General features: G+C 52.6%; 1 protein-coding gene across 1 annotated transcript in view; it reads right to left on the reverse strand.

Moving 5' to 3' along the window:
- LOC139048876 (meteorin-like protein) overlaps nucleotides 1–16574 on the reverse strand; it is a 69512-nt gene that overhangs the window by 2834 nt on the left and 50104 nt on the right. The window contains exon 4 of the mRNA XM_070523770.1: nucleotides 15650–15706. Within this exon, the coding sequence (XP_070379871.1) occupies nucleotides 15650–15706 (57 nt within the window). The remainder of the gene's footprint in view (nucleotides 1–15649; nucleotides 15707–16574) is intronic.

Consider the following 16574-nt stretch of genomic DNA (forward strand, 5'->3'; position numbering starts at 1 on the left):
ACGATGCCTGGGTCACGGGTCGCTCGATAAAAAAAGTTTATTCTCGACGAATTCGTGAGACTCTTTAAAGCACGTTCGAGCGGCCACAAAAGAGCTTTAATCATTGGACTCCCGACGGGATTTACCTTACACCCACGACGACGCTTCGCTGTCCTGTCAACAATGAAACGCGCCAACCACTTCGTCACCTATTCGTCTGTCGGAAAGCGGACGCCCCGACCTCACGTTTCAGGCTGGTCCTTTTACTCGCTCGGATATATCTCTATTGTGGATATGCTAAGCAGCGGACCACTAGATGTCATTCGCCTCCCAATCACGCTTTGTGCAGTCGCGCCCCATACCTTCCAGACGGGGAAGAGGACGCCGGCCTACCAGGTCGGCCACGAGCGTTCTAAAAGCCCCTGAAGAGGGGGCTCTCCGGAAAGTGAAAGGCCGTCCACCTTCAGCGTCACGCAAATGAAAAAGAAGGCACGCCAAGCCATACGCGAACACGTGAAACGAAGAAGAATAAGAAAACGTAACTACGGCGTGCCTTGGATAGGCCTCTTCTTCAAAGGCACTGCGGCGCGCACTAATCCGCCGGCCGTATTCTGTCAACAGACATTTCGGTCGACGGCGTTTGCACTGCGATTTGAGTGTGTGTCGGCCCCGGTTCTAAAGCTTCGCGTAGCCCTGACAGAGAAGGGTCTCCTTCCAATTGTGTGCCCAACCGCCACCAGAGGGTGGAGCAAAAGGGTGGGGGCGGCGAGGGGGGGGGGGTGTAAAGGTAACGGCGTGAAAAGATCTTGTCTCCCATGTCCGCCAGAGCGTTGCTTTTTGACCCTGCACCTTCTTGGATGGCTGGTTGGCTCTCTCTGCTGGACATCAGCGGTACAGTGGAACATGGCTGAAACCCCGCGACTGCCGCTTCTGTATACCCTGACCTGCCTGCCCGCTTCGCGGTCCTTTCATGGTTCGGACCCTTAATCCCCGCTGAGCGCTTCATGCACTATTCCTCACGGGCGATAAGACGTGGGCTCGTCGGGTCATGCCTTCCTTTCGTTTCCTTTTTTTTTTTATCTTGCAAGATGGGGAGGAACACGCCTTCTAACTGCGAGCACAACAATGGCTCGTCTGGCTCCGCGGGTTTCGGCTAGTAACATAAAGTTTCGCGGGCGCGAATCTATCGTCTCTGGTTTCCACCCCACCATTCTGCATCGTACACGAAGACGCGTTTTTCCCTCCGGATAGCTGGCATTCTGGGTCTTTTGGAGGCTCATATTATGGTCGCAACACCAAAACGTTGTTGAAAAAGGCAAAATCGCCGCCAAGGCGGGAAAAGATGTCGCGTCTGCACGGGTCAGCGCTCGAGCGTCGGGAGGTTTCCATTTTCAATGGATGATGCGAGTGGGGCTGTACGCGCTCTCTCCCTCTCTCTCAAGAGAATGGGCGCGGCAGGTGGGCGTTAGCAAAGGGCTGCTAAATCATAAAGGAGGGATTTAGTGAACGCGGATGAGAGTAAAATACATTCCGCAGACGCATGTCTGGACGTGTAGCTAAACCGCGTTTCACGAGCGTTGTCGTCTGCCTGGCTTTTCTTCGATATGTTATTGTCGTCTGCTGCCGTCGTCGTCTGCTATCCGCCAATGTCACCGCACAACAACGGGCGTCTGGGAAGTTTTGAACCAGTGGCTTCAGGTCATGAATGAAATCCAACAAACTTTCCTCCGCCTACCGCAAAAGGGTGGGGAGGGAGGATGACATAAATTCGTCTTATATGAGAAATGAGGAAGATCGCGAAGCAAGACTGCCAAAACGAGAAGTCGATCCTCGCGTTCGCGGCAACATCGTGCAACTCTCCAGACACCTGCGTAGTCCTCAGTACACGCTCCACCTTCAATTCTGAAGAGCAGCTCGGTGTACCCTTATGCTGCGCCAGACATACGTTCTTCAAGTAACCTATTGATACAATTGTCCTTAGCAGCCGGCGGAGTGTGCGCCAACAAACGGAGGGCAAGGACACGTGACAGGACCTATAATTTTTCAACCGAGCAGAAGTTTCGAGTCATCGACACGCTGGCAGTGCTCCATTTCTTTCCCTCGAAGGTTAGGCTGCCGTGAATGTGCGCCGTTCATCTCAGGCGCAGTTCCAGAATAACACAAAACGCAGAACGAGAGCAGCAACAGAGCGAAGAAGCGAAGTACGGGGTCCGCCGCATATATAGTGGTTCTATAATGACGGCGCAGGTTTTGAAGACGCCGCCCCAAAGAAAAACGCCTTTTTTTTTTTTCTTCCTCTCTGAGCGCGGTGCGGGCAGAACCCTCCAACAGGTCTCGAGCATTGTGCCAGCGTCCCACCCGCCTGCCCACCCGAGCAGACGGACTCGTTCGTTCAAGCAGACGAAAACACACACAAGCGTAGCAGACGACGCCGCTGCCGGCTGTGTATGCAGTCCGGTCGGCGGGGCGGTGGTTCACCGCTAGGCGGCGTCCCTTTTTCAGCAAATTTCTTTTGCCGAGCGCCGAGTTATTTGCAGTCCGGCGACGAGAAGGAAGAGAGGGGTGCGCGTTCGAATCTGTCTCCAAAGTTGCTCCGAACCGGGCTGGCTGCTTCGGTGTGTGCCATCACCGTTTTTCGTCCTTCGTTGTGCAGAACCCAAAAGCGCGCTCTTTCGGGGGGGGGGGGGGGGGGGGGCGTCAAAGCTGCGTGGCGTCGGAGGGGGAAAGCAGACGACAGGCGAGGACGCTTCGTCTGTTCTCTCTTTTCTGCTTGTCTGCGAGGGCGGAAGATGGCGCGCGCCGCTATTTGCTGTTGACGATGGCGACGGGGATTTTGGGCGGGGGCGCAGTTTTCGCCGCGCGAGCTGTGCTTTACGAGTGTGTTCCTTCGAGTGCGCGCGTTCTGCCGACGCCCATTTGCACTCGACGGAGCATATACTGCGGCATACTCCATGCACGCACTTCGGGGAATGTCGTGAGCGGGACACGCCCCAGGATGTGGAGAGAGAGAGAGAGAGAGAGAGAGATAGTGGGGAGAAGGGCGTCACAGCGAACGAAGAAAACAAAAAAGAAAATAATGATCCAAATAACCACAACTTAGTTGGGCGCGAAACTTTGGTCGCTTGCTCTTTCGCCGTTGATGGCCTTTCCAGGTCCCGGTAGATAACCCCGGAGCGGAAACGTGCCTCGCGCGGAGCTAAGTGAAAGGCAAATACTATACGAGACGGCACTCTTGAACCCCCAAGGAGGGCGATGGTGAACAAGAGGTGTGCAGTATAATGACCCCATTGAAAAAGAACTCATAAGCCTAGAACTGAGGCTCTTCCGTCGTCTACTGGAACAGTGTTCCTCAGCTCCACAACGCCAAACAAGACGATGGGAAGAAAAAAAAATGGAGAGGTGGCGCTTCTATGCCAGAGAATGATCTAAAGAGAATGAAATTTCATTTAGAGAAAGACCGTCTCCCAAGACGTTGTGATCCTCACATTTGTGCATTGCGGAAGCCACTGTAACTACTCCAGAAACAAATGGAGTGCCGAGAGCTCCTATACGCAGTAATAAGTGAATGTCTCATTTTGTAAACTTTTTTTTTTAGTGTTCGCGTAGTTCCCGACGTTTACTCTGCTCGTGCACCCTGGATTGCTAGCACGTATACCAATTTAGTACGTTTACACTCCGTTTAGGTGCAAGCGGAATGAACTTACTCCATCTGGGAGTTCGATAACTCTCCAAAAAGAGTCAAAATACGAAACAAACTGCTACTCCAGCATAAGAAAAAAATGGGGGGGGGGGGGATATTTCACGCTTTGGGGCTTTTCTTGTCCCCAAACGATAACTCTCATATATGCGCGCATTTAGTTTTTTTTTTTTCCTGCGCTCCCTGAACTTTCAGGTCACCTACACGGCATACGAATATCATCGTGGAATCGTGTTCCTGATGGCAGGATAGCGCGAGCAGAGCAATAGCAGTAGGAAATGCAAGCAATACAACTTGCCACTATCGTTTGGAAACAAGATAAGCCACCTCAAGACATGACATGGCAACACTCTTAGAAATATTTACACCCTTTGGGGCTTATCTTGTCCCACAACAATAATCGTCATCTGTCTTGCCCGAGTTTCCTTTCTTGAAAACTCGGCGCTCGCTACTTTCCTTTCGAGAAGCTGCGTCACACTGATAACGCGCATGCCGTTCGTGACTGGGAAGTACCGGGCTCGCAGCGTTAAGGAAAGGAAACGCGGGCAAGATAGATGACGATTATTGTTGTGGGACAAGATACGACCCAAAGGGTGTAATTATTTCTAAGAGTGAAGAACATTATTTGAGTCCTGAGGGACTGAGATCTTGGGGAGCCTATGCTATGCTGATCTTCGGGAGCCGAAGGCGCCCGAAGATCCAAGTCGGTGGCTCCACCCACAGTGTAAAAATTCTTTACAGTCAAGGACATGTACCCGACAGGGTACATCGCACCGTATGGCGAAAGCTGCCGCTCTGGGATCGGATGACGGGCGCCTCATGGCTTTCCGCGAACCGTACGCAATACGCAAGCGGAGGAGGTTCCGCCGCGTAAGCTGCCTGGCACGCGGGAAGGCAATCTGTGCCTGCCCACGTACCGAGGACTACCGTTGCATAAGCACCGAGCAAGGGGACAAATTAAGGGCGTGTCGGGTTGGCGTGGACTGCGTCGTCATCGAGCTTCGGTCGACTGCGCGCGCCCAGAGCTCCTGGAATCTCAGTTTTTAGTCATGACCAGAAGGAGGAACACGAGGTGTCGGCATGCAAGGGTGTACACGCCTTGCACAAGTAGTGCCCTCGTGGGAGGTACCGATATTTATTTTTTTGTTCTTTCTATTTAACCCAGCTGAGGCGTAGCGTAGCGGACGTTGCATGCTTTTTAGCAGAGGCCGTCGTAGGAAACCATGGCCTCCGAGATCCGGCAGCGTGCGCCGCCTGAACTCGGAGGCTATGCTTGAAACCATCGAGAAACACTGTAGACAAGTGCTGTATTAAAGGAACACTAAACAGAAACAATAAATCAGTTTATACTAAGAAAGCGTTCTTGCAAAAAAAAAAAAACTATCTTATCGTTAATTTTGCGCGCAATAGTTTGACTACTAGGAAAGAAAATGGAAGGTCACAGGGCTCGTTTTGGAATTCCGCGCCGAAAGCTCAGCCTGAGTAAGCGAGCGTGACGTCATTAAGCATTTTCTCATACTTCGGCCAATGTTGCTCAGTAAAAGTTCTCTGGAAGCTCGCCGAGTTCAGTCTTTGGCTCTTTTGCGATACGCGGTGCCCAGTCGATCTTTGCAGGTAAACAACGTTAACCGGGTCAGAGCAGACGACGTGAAAATTCGCGTAACGTCAACGGCGTGATTGTGCGGGAAGTTCAAGGCGCCGCCGCCACGCAGTGTTTCCTTTTTATCAAGTCTCCTCTGACATTATCAGTGACCTCTTTCGTATTGTAGGAGCGTAACTGATCTCTTTGGGGCCACTTAACGGTGACGTTTCCTGCGTGTACTCAGCTAAGCGGTACAGGGCTCAATGACTGATGCAACCTGGCGATACTGGACAATCACCATCAGCTATAGCGCTTCGATCGTCCTCTACTCCTCATCCGTACTTCAATCCGATGTAACGACACTTCTCACTACTGTGAGGGTAAAAAAACAAAAAAAAGCGGACGGTATGACGCCAGCGTTGACGCAATTTACTGAAAGAGTTGATTACCTAGTTGGCTTTTACCGCCAAGTAAATTAAATTTAAGCTATATTTATCCCAACAGTAAGCGATTCTGTGTACTAGGGGGCAAGGGTTGCGCGAAACACTTCGTTCACGGTCGCGACTAACGAATGTAACCTGGAATATGGCACGTTCAACACGAAGTTGACTGTGAGAGCAACCCAGGGCACTCTCAGGCAGTTTGCCAAGCAACTAAACGGTTCCACGGCAATTGCATTATCTGCGTTCACACTTCCACGCGAGGTGTGCTGACTGATGAGCAGCTGAAGACTTAACATGATACACATATATGTTGCAATAAATTCGCATGGCAACGTGATATAACGCTTGCGCTTCTTCTTGCATGTTTCCTGCAAATGCCTAAAATGGTATACGCGGAGGAAACGTAAAAGCAAGGCAGTTCGACCCGTCATTACCAAGAGATATGCAGGCTTACGCGGAGACATCGAAGGCTGTGGGGTCCCAAATACAGATATCGGGTGAAAAGGGGGACCAAAGATAATCCATGGTTGCTCATTGCGCAAATTCAATGCACCCATCAACACCGGTCATATGCAGTTCAGGTTGAGATACATATCCCTACGTGTAGCCACAAGCAGCGGCGATGGGGTGGGAGCGGGATCGAGGACCACTATTTCCACGAGCCTCGTATAATCATATAAAACGGAAGTGCTGAATCCTTGATGTCGCTGCTGACAGCCTATGGTATAGACCCTGCAATGGTCATTTCCAACTCTGTCTGAGCACGCCGAAACAGACATCAGTTACAATTCTACCCGACACACCGCTTCGTGATCATCTAAGCATCCCGCTGAGCGCCAACGAGAGAGGGTTCGAGTTTGGGAAAACATAAAAAAAAAGAAGGTTTGCAGGCATTTACATGAGAGCGAACACGGCGTGGAACAGAACCGGCGTGACTTGTAAGCCTGCAAGCCGGTGCGTCTGTATGGAAGGTGAAAGAAGGGGTAGTAGGGGTTGAGGGCGTTGGTGGCAGAACCGGAAAAAAGAAAAAAGGCTGCGTCGCTGTTGCCGCCAGCATCGTTCCCTTCCAGCGAGGTGGGTTCCTTACGGGCGTACCGTGTTTACCATCTGGACGCGAGATTCGTGCTCACGTTTATAATCGCCACCCTCCTTCCTCGGGTGGATGTGTAACTTGGCGCGCCGCGTCTCTCTCATCTGGGCGTTCCTCTTCATTTCCGCACCGTCGCTTCGGATACGAGACGAGACTCGCGCACGAGACCGCGGATGCATCCTCTTTAAACGACCACCGCTTCGAACAAGACAAAAGAAAAATAATCAAAAGCCCCGCCAAGCGAACGCGCAGAGGAACTCCGCCACCTGCGGCGCGCTCGTGACGTTTCCAAAGTCGCGTTGCGGCTGACCCTTGATCTTCCTCCCGCCCAAACTCCGCAAGCCGCCGCATGACCTCTCCCCGCCGGCGCACCGACCGCAGCGCTGGCTCATCGACTCGGCTCAACCCGCAAACGAAGCGAGGCAGCCCGGGCCGCCGACGCCAGTCTGGCTGCTTGCTCAGGCTGGGGCCCTCCGTGCCGTCCTTCCCGCCGCACAATCTCTTTTTCTTTTCCATGCCTCGCTCGCACTTAGGCCTAATCTGGCCCCGAACCGGTTTCCGGCCTGGCAACGCTGGACAGAAGACGCGGGCACGCGTCGTCTGCTGCGTCTTTCCTGCTCTGCTCGCGCGCGAGCGCACACAGGCACACACTTCGTCTGCAGGGCCGATACGACGCCGCCAGGCGCCGCCACCGCCGCGGTGTTTTCGCTCGCGATCTTTCGCGGCTCGCGGCTTTTGCTCTTCGCTCGACGGTGCGATTTGCATTGGGGCGTGGAGGGCGCGCGCGGACGGAGTGTAGTAAGATGGCCGGGCCTTGCGAAAGGGGGCTTTTGTGTGGGCCGAGGGTCTGTGCGGTGCGCGTGCGGCTTGCGGGGGGACACTTAAACGCCACTCATGATGCGGCCTCGCGTCGGTCAGCTGTGGCTGGCCGGCAGAGGTCAGCACCCTCGCATTTAGCGAGGAGGACTGGAAAAAGAGGGGGGGGGGGTCAATCAGGCACGCGCGCCCGAGCCATCTCGAGCCGAGCCGAGCCGACACGGCGCGCGCCGCGAGATCGTGATCGGGGAACGAGATTTCCCCGCGATCGTCGACTGCACGTCGTCCAGCGCCGAGCGGCGTCGGTCACCTGTTTCGCGTGCCCGGCCGCACCTGTTGGCGGCCAGAAGGTCGCACGCTTTTTAGCAGGTGGGCGGAGAGAACAGGCCGCGCGGTGCGATATGCATTGCGCTGGGCTTCGCGTAAGAGGGCGCTTCGCCGAGATTTATGGATTCCGCCCAGCAAGGACGGGGCTGGCAATTTTATAAGTTCAAACGAGGAATCCGCCGTTCGTGCTGGCGCTTACACGCCGGGCCTTGAGGGCACGCACGTTCGTGAAACCGTAGCGAGAGAAAGAAAGCGAGAGCTGCCTACGCCTGCGGCTATAGCCACAACGAGGCCTAAAGCTTCAAACCGAACCTTAAGAACGCAGCGGCAAATACACCGCTGCTCCGAGACTCGAAGAGAACTTGTATGCATTTGTCAGCTGATTACGTGCCTCGTTTTGCGTTTTTCCGTGACGTCATGCATGGCGCACGCGAACTACTCCGAATATTGGTGTTTTTCGGGAACTATGTTTTCGAAGCGCGGAGGCGCAGATGGAATTAATTGCAGGGCGGTTTTGCGGGCCCGCGGAGCTCGTGCTGAACTATTACGTTTTCGCCGACAGCAAACAAACGCTCGCGTTCGCTTGATACGACTCAACCGCAGTTCGGCGTCAGCTTATGCGAATTCAGAGCTCCGGCCACAAACCCGCAGTGTACTCTACCCTCTGCGCATCCCCGCCATGAAACAGTCCCTGAGAAACGTTGATACCGAAACTATGTCGCTTCTGCCGTGACGTCACTGAGATCGCTAAGTGCACACAATGTGGCTGACGTATCTATACAAGTTCTCTTCCGAGTGTGACAGTACCGCTGCGTTCTTAGGTCGTCAGTGAGCGCAGCTTGCGTGACGGACTGCACTGACAAATGTCGCGCGTCACCACAGCTCCGAGGTCGATGTGCGGTCGGCTCAGTGGCGCCCGTGACCGAGCGCCAATTGTCGAGAACCATGGCTACGACTCCTCATACGCATGTACAGGTCGGCGTTTGCCGGTCGAACCTGACCCTTAAAAAAATTATGGGGTTTTACGTGCCAAAACCACTTTCTGATTACGAGGCACGCCGTAGAGGAGGACTCCGGAAATTTCGACCACCTGGGGTTCTTTAACGTGCACCTAAATCTAAGTACACGGGTGTTTTCGAATTTCGCCCCCATCGAAATGCGGCCGCCGTGGCCGGGATTCGATCCCGCGACCTCCTGCTCTGCAGCCCAACACCATAGCCACTGAGCAACCGCGGCAGGTTAATAAGACAATCGCAAGGAGTTCCACGTTTCTGGTACTCCTGAACTGTAATTCACCAAAGAGCCACTAAATGTCAACCTCAGAGCTACATAAAATCTCCGGACGGAAACGTAGGCAACGTTCTGTTATTCGCTGGCGTATACCCTAACCACCGTATATTGTGCAGACCACCCCAAATAACGGGTTTCGCGGCGCAGTAGCTAAGGGCAACGTTCTGTTTCGTGGCAACTCCCGCTGCTAGCGCATTCGCATCCAGTCGCAGTCGTGCGGTGGCCGCATTTCGTGAGCGCGTACTTCGCTAACGTCCGCACCGGCCAACGCCCAAGTCACACAAAAAAGCAACAAAAAAAAACGTCAAGGACACGCACGCAGGCATGCCGACCGCTCCGTTTCACGAACGGGATAGTGTTCGGCCAAGGCCGAACAGAAGGACAGACCCGGAGACAACAACGGGGCACATACCAGAGACCCCCGAGGGAACATTCTTTTCTTTAGACAGGACAGATGCGCTTGCGCGTGCCTCTTTCGTATACTAATGAAACAAGAGACCGCTACGCAGAAATATAAACCGAGCTTCGAAGTGCCATGAGCCAGGGAGCGAGCCCGAGGGGTTCTGTGGGAAAGACTCGTAGACCGTAAGCATGCGTGTACGCTGCAGACGCAGCCGACTGTGGCGGCATCGAAAGACGAGCGCATTCCGCAGGCTCACTTGTGTCAACTCCAGGCGTCATATGCAGCGAACGCTGCTTTGCACCGCAACGCACAAGAGACAAAGGAGAAAGATATAAAAGGTTGTATACAGACATCACACGAATCAGAGAAACGGGCGACGTCCGCGGGCTAGATCAGAGGTGTGGGAAACAAGTTCTTTAGACACGGACGCGGCATGTTGCGCTTGTACGCTTGTGTTGTCGACAAGCCGCCGTGGTGTCTCCCGTTTCCGTTTTATGCGCTCGTGTATACACAAGCTCAGCGCGCGCTTTGCTTTTGTACCAAGAGTGCGAGAGAGCTAGGGCAACCATGGGAAGATGACGTGGACGGCGGTCCCAAAGACTCCAGTGCGTTCTTTTTCTCTCTCGCTCACTTCCCCTCCTCCTCCAATCCCGACTCCCCGATCCCGAGACACACACACACACACACACACGCACACACACGCACACACACACACACACACACAAACACACACACACACACACACACACACACACACACACACACACACACACACACACACACACACACACACACACACAGCCTCTCTCCTCCTTGTTCTTTCCAGGAAGATACGCTTTCGCTCAGAAGAGGACCGCGCCTCTGTTTAATGAACGCGTCGAGTCGTGACGAACTATAATGTAGTACACGCTCGGCAACTGAACATAAAACGCGAGCACGCACATAAGCTGGCTCGCGAGAAGTGTAGGCAGCGTTTGTTCGAAGCTATGTGTAAACACTGCCAGCGCTGGGATATGAGGACGACCGGGACATCGTATACTGTTTCGCGCATTTGTGCTCATCCACAGCGCTCATATAGCACCACTGGACGAATGAATTAGGGCAGGGGACAAGAACGTCATTCCCCTTTCCAGTGCTTCAGTCGGTTCTGTCTTTCGGCGCGTCACACCAAGTTCGTAATTTGTTATTTATGTATCAATTTCAAGAGTACTGCCAGCCTCTGATTAGAGGCCTTAAAAGCAGGAGTGGTTACATACTGGCCTACATATGGGCTACGTCGGCGACACCCGCGTGAGAAAATGGGTATCTTCGATTTGTTGCGCCGGACTGCCCAGGGGTGGTATTCTGTAAGAGTCCACGTAGTGGTCTGTCCATTTCGGCCGCTGCTGATTGGATGCAGCTGTACGAGAGAGGAGGAGACAAGCGGCCCTAGCCAATCACCAGCGGCCGTAATGGACAGTCCACTAGGTACACTCTTACAGGATACACCCCCCCCCCCCCCATCCCCCCAGGCATTGGATCTCTTCAATTTGTCAAGCACCACTCCGGGCAGTCCTCGGGGGGGGGGGGGGATATTCTGAAAGAGTGCACCTAGTGGACTGTCCATTTCGGCCGCTGCTGATTGGCTAGGGTCGCTCGTCTCACCCTCTCTCGTACAGCTGCATCCAATCAGCAGCGGCCGAAATGGACAGTCCACTACGTGGACTCTTACAGAATTGCACAAGGCAGTTCCGCTGGCTGCGCCAGTAATCACCCTGACGCATGACCCGCTAGCGTCCACGTATCCCGGCACCCCCTGGGCCGGTATTTTGTAGCGACGCCTTTTCCGATTCTATGCTTTTACAGGCTTTTCGTGCTTGGCCAGTGGTCAGAGCGACGGTCTGCCCACATTATCAACGGAATCAGGCGGCCGTGTGTGGTGGATGATAAGAATAGCATAGAATAGGGCATAAGGCATCGCTACAAAATAGCGGCCCTGATGAAAACCAGCTCCACGCTCCACCACCCTGCGCGGTTTTAATGGGACCTAATGCAAAGAACCAAACGCACGAAGCGGAAAGAAATGTTACGGAAGTGCCTGCCGCTAAAACGCACGCCGAGCAATCTTCTGTTTGCCGCTAGATGACACCAGCGTCGAAGTCGCACGGTGCTCATTATTGCGCAAGACGCTTCGCAGTACCGAGCGCGTAGAAGAAGGAAGAGAGAACCGTGGATGACTGTGCGGAGCTCGGTTCTCACGAGCGAAACCACTGTCTTAAGCCCGCTCCGTGGTAGTTCCAAGAAAAGGAGGGAGGGGGGGCTTCGGTCGCAGGGAGTGAGACGCTACCCGCGAGAGACGAGTGTATCCAGTGTACACACGCGCTGGAACCCATGCCTGCGTAGTATATACGCGCCCTCGCGTTGTGACCCTGAGTGAAATGTGTATATACACACTTCGCGGAGCGACCCACATACGCGAGCAGGCACGCTTACTCGGTGTACAGCCTCTTGTGTTGAAGCAACAAGTCTCAGAAATGGAGGGTCTGTCGAATGGCTATATATCTGCTCCCCTAAAAAGGCAAGGTGCGCCTTGCGAATGCAAGGATACCCCTGTAATGGCCCAACGTGTCGTCTTTCTAACGCATACTTTTACAACTCAAAATTATGTTTAAATCACTGGAAGCTTAACGCATGGCCCGTAGCAGCGTTTTTGATGCGCTGGAAAGCATTTTCAATAGTGGATAGTTCCGTAAACCAATCATCAATTAATTTCTATACAATTAGGTTTTAGCCAAATTACACTCCTTCATCTTAGTTTTTACAAATGTACTCTGCATGGTTCGGAGACAAATGTGGATCGATTGCAACTTTCCTTGGTGTGGAACTGGCGTTTAATTGGACATTGAAGGGTTACTGAATGCTGTGCGTTGCACCGAGCCTCTGGCATTTATCATCATCATAATCATCATGTTTATCATCATCATGATCATCAGATCCACTGCAGGACGAAGACCTCTTCAAGTGACGTCCCGTTGCCCGTGTTCTATGTCAGCTGAATCCACTTTGTGCCAGCGAACTTCCTTAATTCACAACTGCCCTCTAGTTCTCTCGCTACCTCATCTGTGTTTGCGCTTCCTTAACTCTCATTGTTACTCTATTCTCTAGACCACCGTACACATTACATGACCCACCCAAACTCCACTTGCAGGAGTTGGACGGGCTAGGTAAAACTGCGAATCAAGATATTAAAAAAATTGGCAGCAGACTCAAGCGTAGCTGACGTCCAAGTAATGCCAAGCCTCCGTGTTTTGCAGATGAACAATGTAACTTGTGTAGCGAACGTTTATGTAGATAGTATAGGCTATGCATGGGTGGTCATTAAGTGATACAGAATGTTTGTAACGGAAATATGTAAGATTGACCGACTATTCGGACTTGATGCCAAACGTCAAGAAGCAAGCATTAGCCAATGAACGTACGGCATTTCAGACGCGATGTGCACCACTCTACAGTCGTCGATCGCCGACGAAAGCCAGACGTTCGAAAAACGCGCGGGTTGGCTGTTGTACAGAGCAGACGAAAACTCGACACAAGCAGACGACGCGTCACGCCGGTTCAGTATAACAGAAACAATATGGCGTCTCCAATTTCCCGCCAACAACTTCATCTTCCCACGCGCGCCACTGTTCCCACCAGCCTTTAGACAGGGAACGGGGAAAGGGAGCTCGCCGATAATGCTGCGCGTGCATGCAACATGGCGAATGGAGTCATGTGGTTTTCTTCTGTTCCCGTTTTCTTTCTTCCTATTTCTTTTCGGTTGTTGTCGGCCGGTCCGCCAACAGACACTTTGTGCCGAGTTGTCCCCTTCGACCAAAAATGCGCGGTATACAGGAGAGGGGACGTTTTTTTCGGCTGCGTCGCATCTGTCCACAGGGTGGCCTGTTACAGATAACCCGCGTCGCCTCGTATCCAGCAATCTTTCTTCTTTTGCTCCCTGCCACCTCCCCCCGCCACCCCCTCCTCGACATTGGCGAGAGAGAAAAAAAGATTTGAGATTTCTGCCCCTGCACCAACTGGCGAGTTGCTGCTTGCCTTGTCCCTTCTTTCTATAACCTTCGAGAAGCTCCTCCGACGCCCACACCGAGGCGAAGAGGAGGCGCGAGCTTTATTTTTAGCCCGTAGCTAAGCCACCGACGAGCCAACCGCTGTGCCGGTGGTTCGTAGGGCTGGCCGCTTGATGACGCTGCTGTTGGTTGCGTGAACTTCTGCTACAGCACCCTGGCATTTCTGCTTTTTTTCTTTTTCTTGTACTTCGGCGCATCGTGGCGCCCTCTGGTGACAACGGAGCGCGCTAACCACTAGGAGCGTGAGATCGCGGGAGTGAACCCAGGGTGCAGGCTCACGAGCCTGCACTCCCCGACTTCTTTCTTCCTTGTTTCTTGTTTATTGGCTTCGCTTTCACGGAGACATGAATCTCGGCGTGTGAGAGGGGGAGGGAGCTAGCATCTCCTTGATGATGTCGCAGGGGCGATGAGTGCGTCGTTTTTTGTTTCTTCTTCTTTCTTTCTGTTTACATCCCGTACAGCTTATCGTCGCACTCACGCAAGTTTCAAGTGCAGAGCTACGCACTCGCTCTTCCTCCTCTACTGCAACCTTTTCGTCGTTTGTGCTTTGCGTCTGCGCGTGTGCGTCGTCTGCTTGTTCGAGTTATGTTTGTCGTCTGCTCAACGTCTTGCCCTCTCCCCTTCCCTGTGTGCCGCTGCTCCCTCGCCCTCTTTTTCTCATCAGAATCTGAAAAGAGACACTCTGGGAATGCAGACACGGGCCGCGTGGTGGCGCGGCACACAGAGTTTTGAGACGTCATAAACAAGACTTCGCGAGCCACACGCACGCGGGTCTTTAGCCCGAAGACCTCTATCTCTTTACACTTCGCCCTATTGCTGCTGTGTATTTTCGTTTGCGACTTCCACATTTTTATGTTCCTTTTTTTCTTTCCTTTCAGGGGGCGCGGGGTTGGGAACGGTCGTAACCTTGTCGCCGCGAGAATCTCATTTAAAGCAGACGAAAGCTTGTGCGCGTGGTATCGTCTGTTAAGCGCGGCCACAGCAGACGATCACTTTTAACGAGTGCCATGACCCTTGAGAGTCCTTTGTGGAATGACGCGAAAGCTCGGGGGGGTGTTGTCCATAAATACGGGGCCATCTAATATTACGACTTTTCGGTTAAAGACATTGCCGCGAAGACAGCCCGCTATAGAGAATACGCGTTCAACGATATCTTCGTCGGTGCGGGGACAGTGGAGAACACATCCACGAAGCGAATTAAAATGGCTGCAATTCATTCCTCATCGAGAGGAACTCCATCCGAGAAAAAACGAAGCAGTCATAACATATTTGCCATTGACTCGGCGAAAAGAAAGATAATAAAGACCCTGACGCCTGGTTATATGCCTAGCAGACGGCAAAAACCGCAGGCCGCATGTAAGACTACCCACGCTTTCCTTTTTTTGCTCTTGATCGCTTCCAAAGGGAAGACCGATTGCAACAAGTGCGTGCTCATACATTAAGCCACAATTCGCAGCATGGCGAACAAAGATTTTATAGTAGCGGACGACGCAGACGAACTACTCGAATTGCTCACAATGCTGGACTCTTACGGGTAACAGCCATTCCCTTGAGGAAACAATTAAAAAAAAAGAAAGCGTTGATGGGCTGAAAGAAGACGCACAGGTCTTAAAAGGTCTCAATCAGCATATGAATTGAAACGGGAACAGGAAAATAACCGAGCCGAACGTTTCACGCGCGTAATTATATGGAAGTACCACTTGTAATCGCTCTGTAATCGGTTGTTCTAAGCCAGGAGCAGTCCCAAGTGTTATACATTTCGGAGCCCGAATTAAGCCGCTGTTATCGATGCAGGTGAACCTATAGACAACCTGAACAAACGGATTGATGTAGTTCCCGAATTTATGCTGATATTATGTCTCTGGCTCACGGTTGGAGATTACGCGTGCAACACAGGTCGTGTCGAAGTGGACACTTACCGAAATCGCTGGAGCAGTAGTGATGCAGGAGTTCCCTATCCGTGCACGGTCTGCATTCTGCGAAAGATAGAACGACAAAAGAAAATGAAGATTAGCGCTGGGCGCCGCCGCATGCCTGAAATGAAGAACTGTTCACCACAGAACAACGACGACGACAATGTGAATGAATAGAATTTATTGATAGGAAAGACAGAGAGGTCGACCTGAGCTAGTGCGCTCTAGTCTGCTACTCTGCACTGGGGAAGAGGTAAGGGGAGTGAAAGTATTGGGATGGATGATGATGATGATAAGAGAAGTGGTGAGTGCTTATGTACACGAGACAGTTGCCTCGCTAGAGCCGCTCGTCGAGCTTGGTGTCCTGCAGGAACTTCAACAATACTTTTGTTGCACGCACTGAAATTGCAGTGTCAGGCCATGGGCCGAGAATAGCTTCCTCCGACAGTAGTTGTCTGCCAACGCTGGCTAGGAAACTGTCTAAGGTCCTTCGCTCCAGCATATATGCTGGGCAGTCGCACAGTACGTGTTGCAGTGTTTCGGGCATCTGGCAGTGTACACAATCAGGGCTGTTCGATTGGCCGATGAGGTGTGCGTAGCGACGGGTGAAAGCAACGCCGAGCCGAATCCTGTGTAGCAATGATATTTTGCTCCGTGTAAGCTTCGGGGGCAAACAGAATTTACCGTCTGGGTCAATCGTATGTAGACGTCTGTGAATATTATCAGAGTGGGCTCTGTAAGCCTTTGTAAGGTCCTGCATGAGTGCCTTGATCATGGAGTTGGTGTCAGGTCGCGAGTAGGCAATCCGTACTTCATCAGAGGAAGAGGAGGCCGATCTTGCCTCACTGTCAGCGAGTTCATTACCAAAGACACCACAATGGCTAGGCATCCATTGAAAGGTAATCACGTGGCCACTTAACTCGGCACTGTG

Source organism: Dermacentor albipictus, chromosome 8, assembly GCF_038994185.2.
Source record: "Dermacentor albipictus isolate Rhodes 1998 colony chromosome 8, USDA_Dalb.pri_finalv2, whole genome shotgun sequence".
NCBI classification, from domain to species: domain Eukaryota; kingdom Metazoa; phylum Arthropoda; class Arachnida; order Ixodida; family Ixodidae; genus Dermacentor; species Dermacentor albipictus.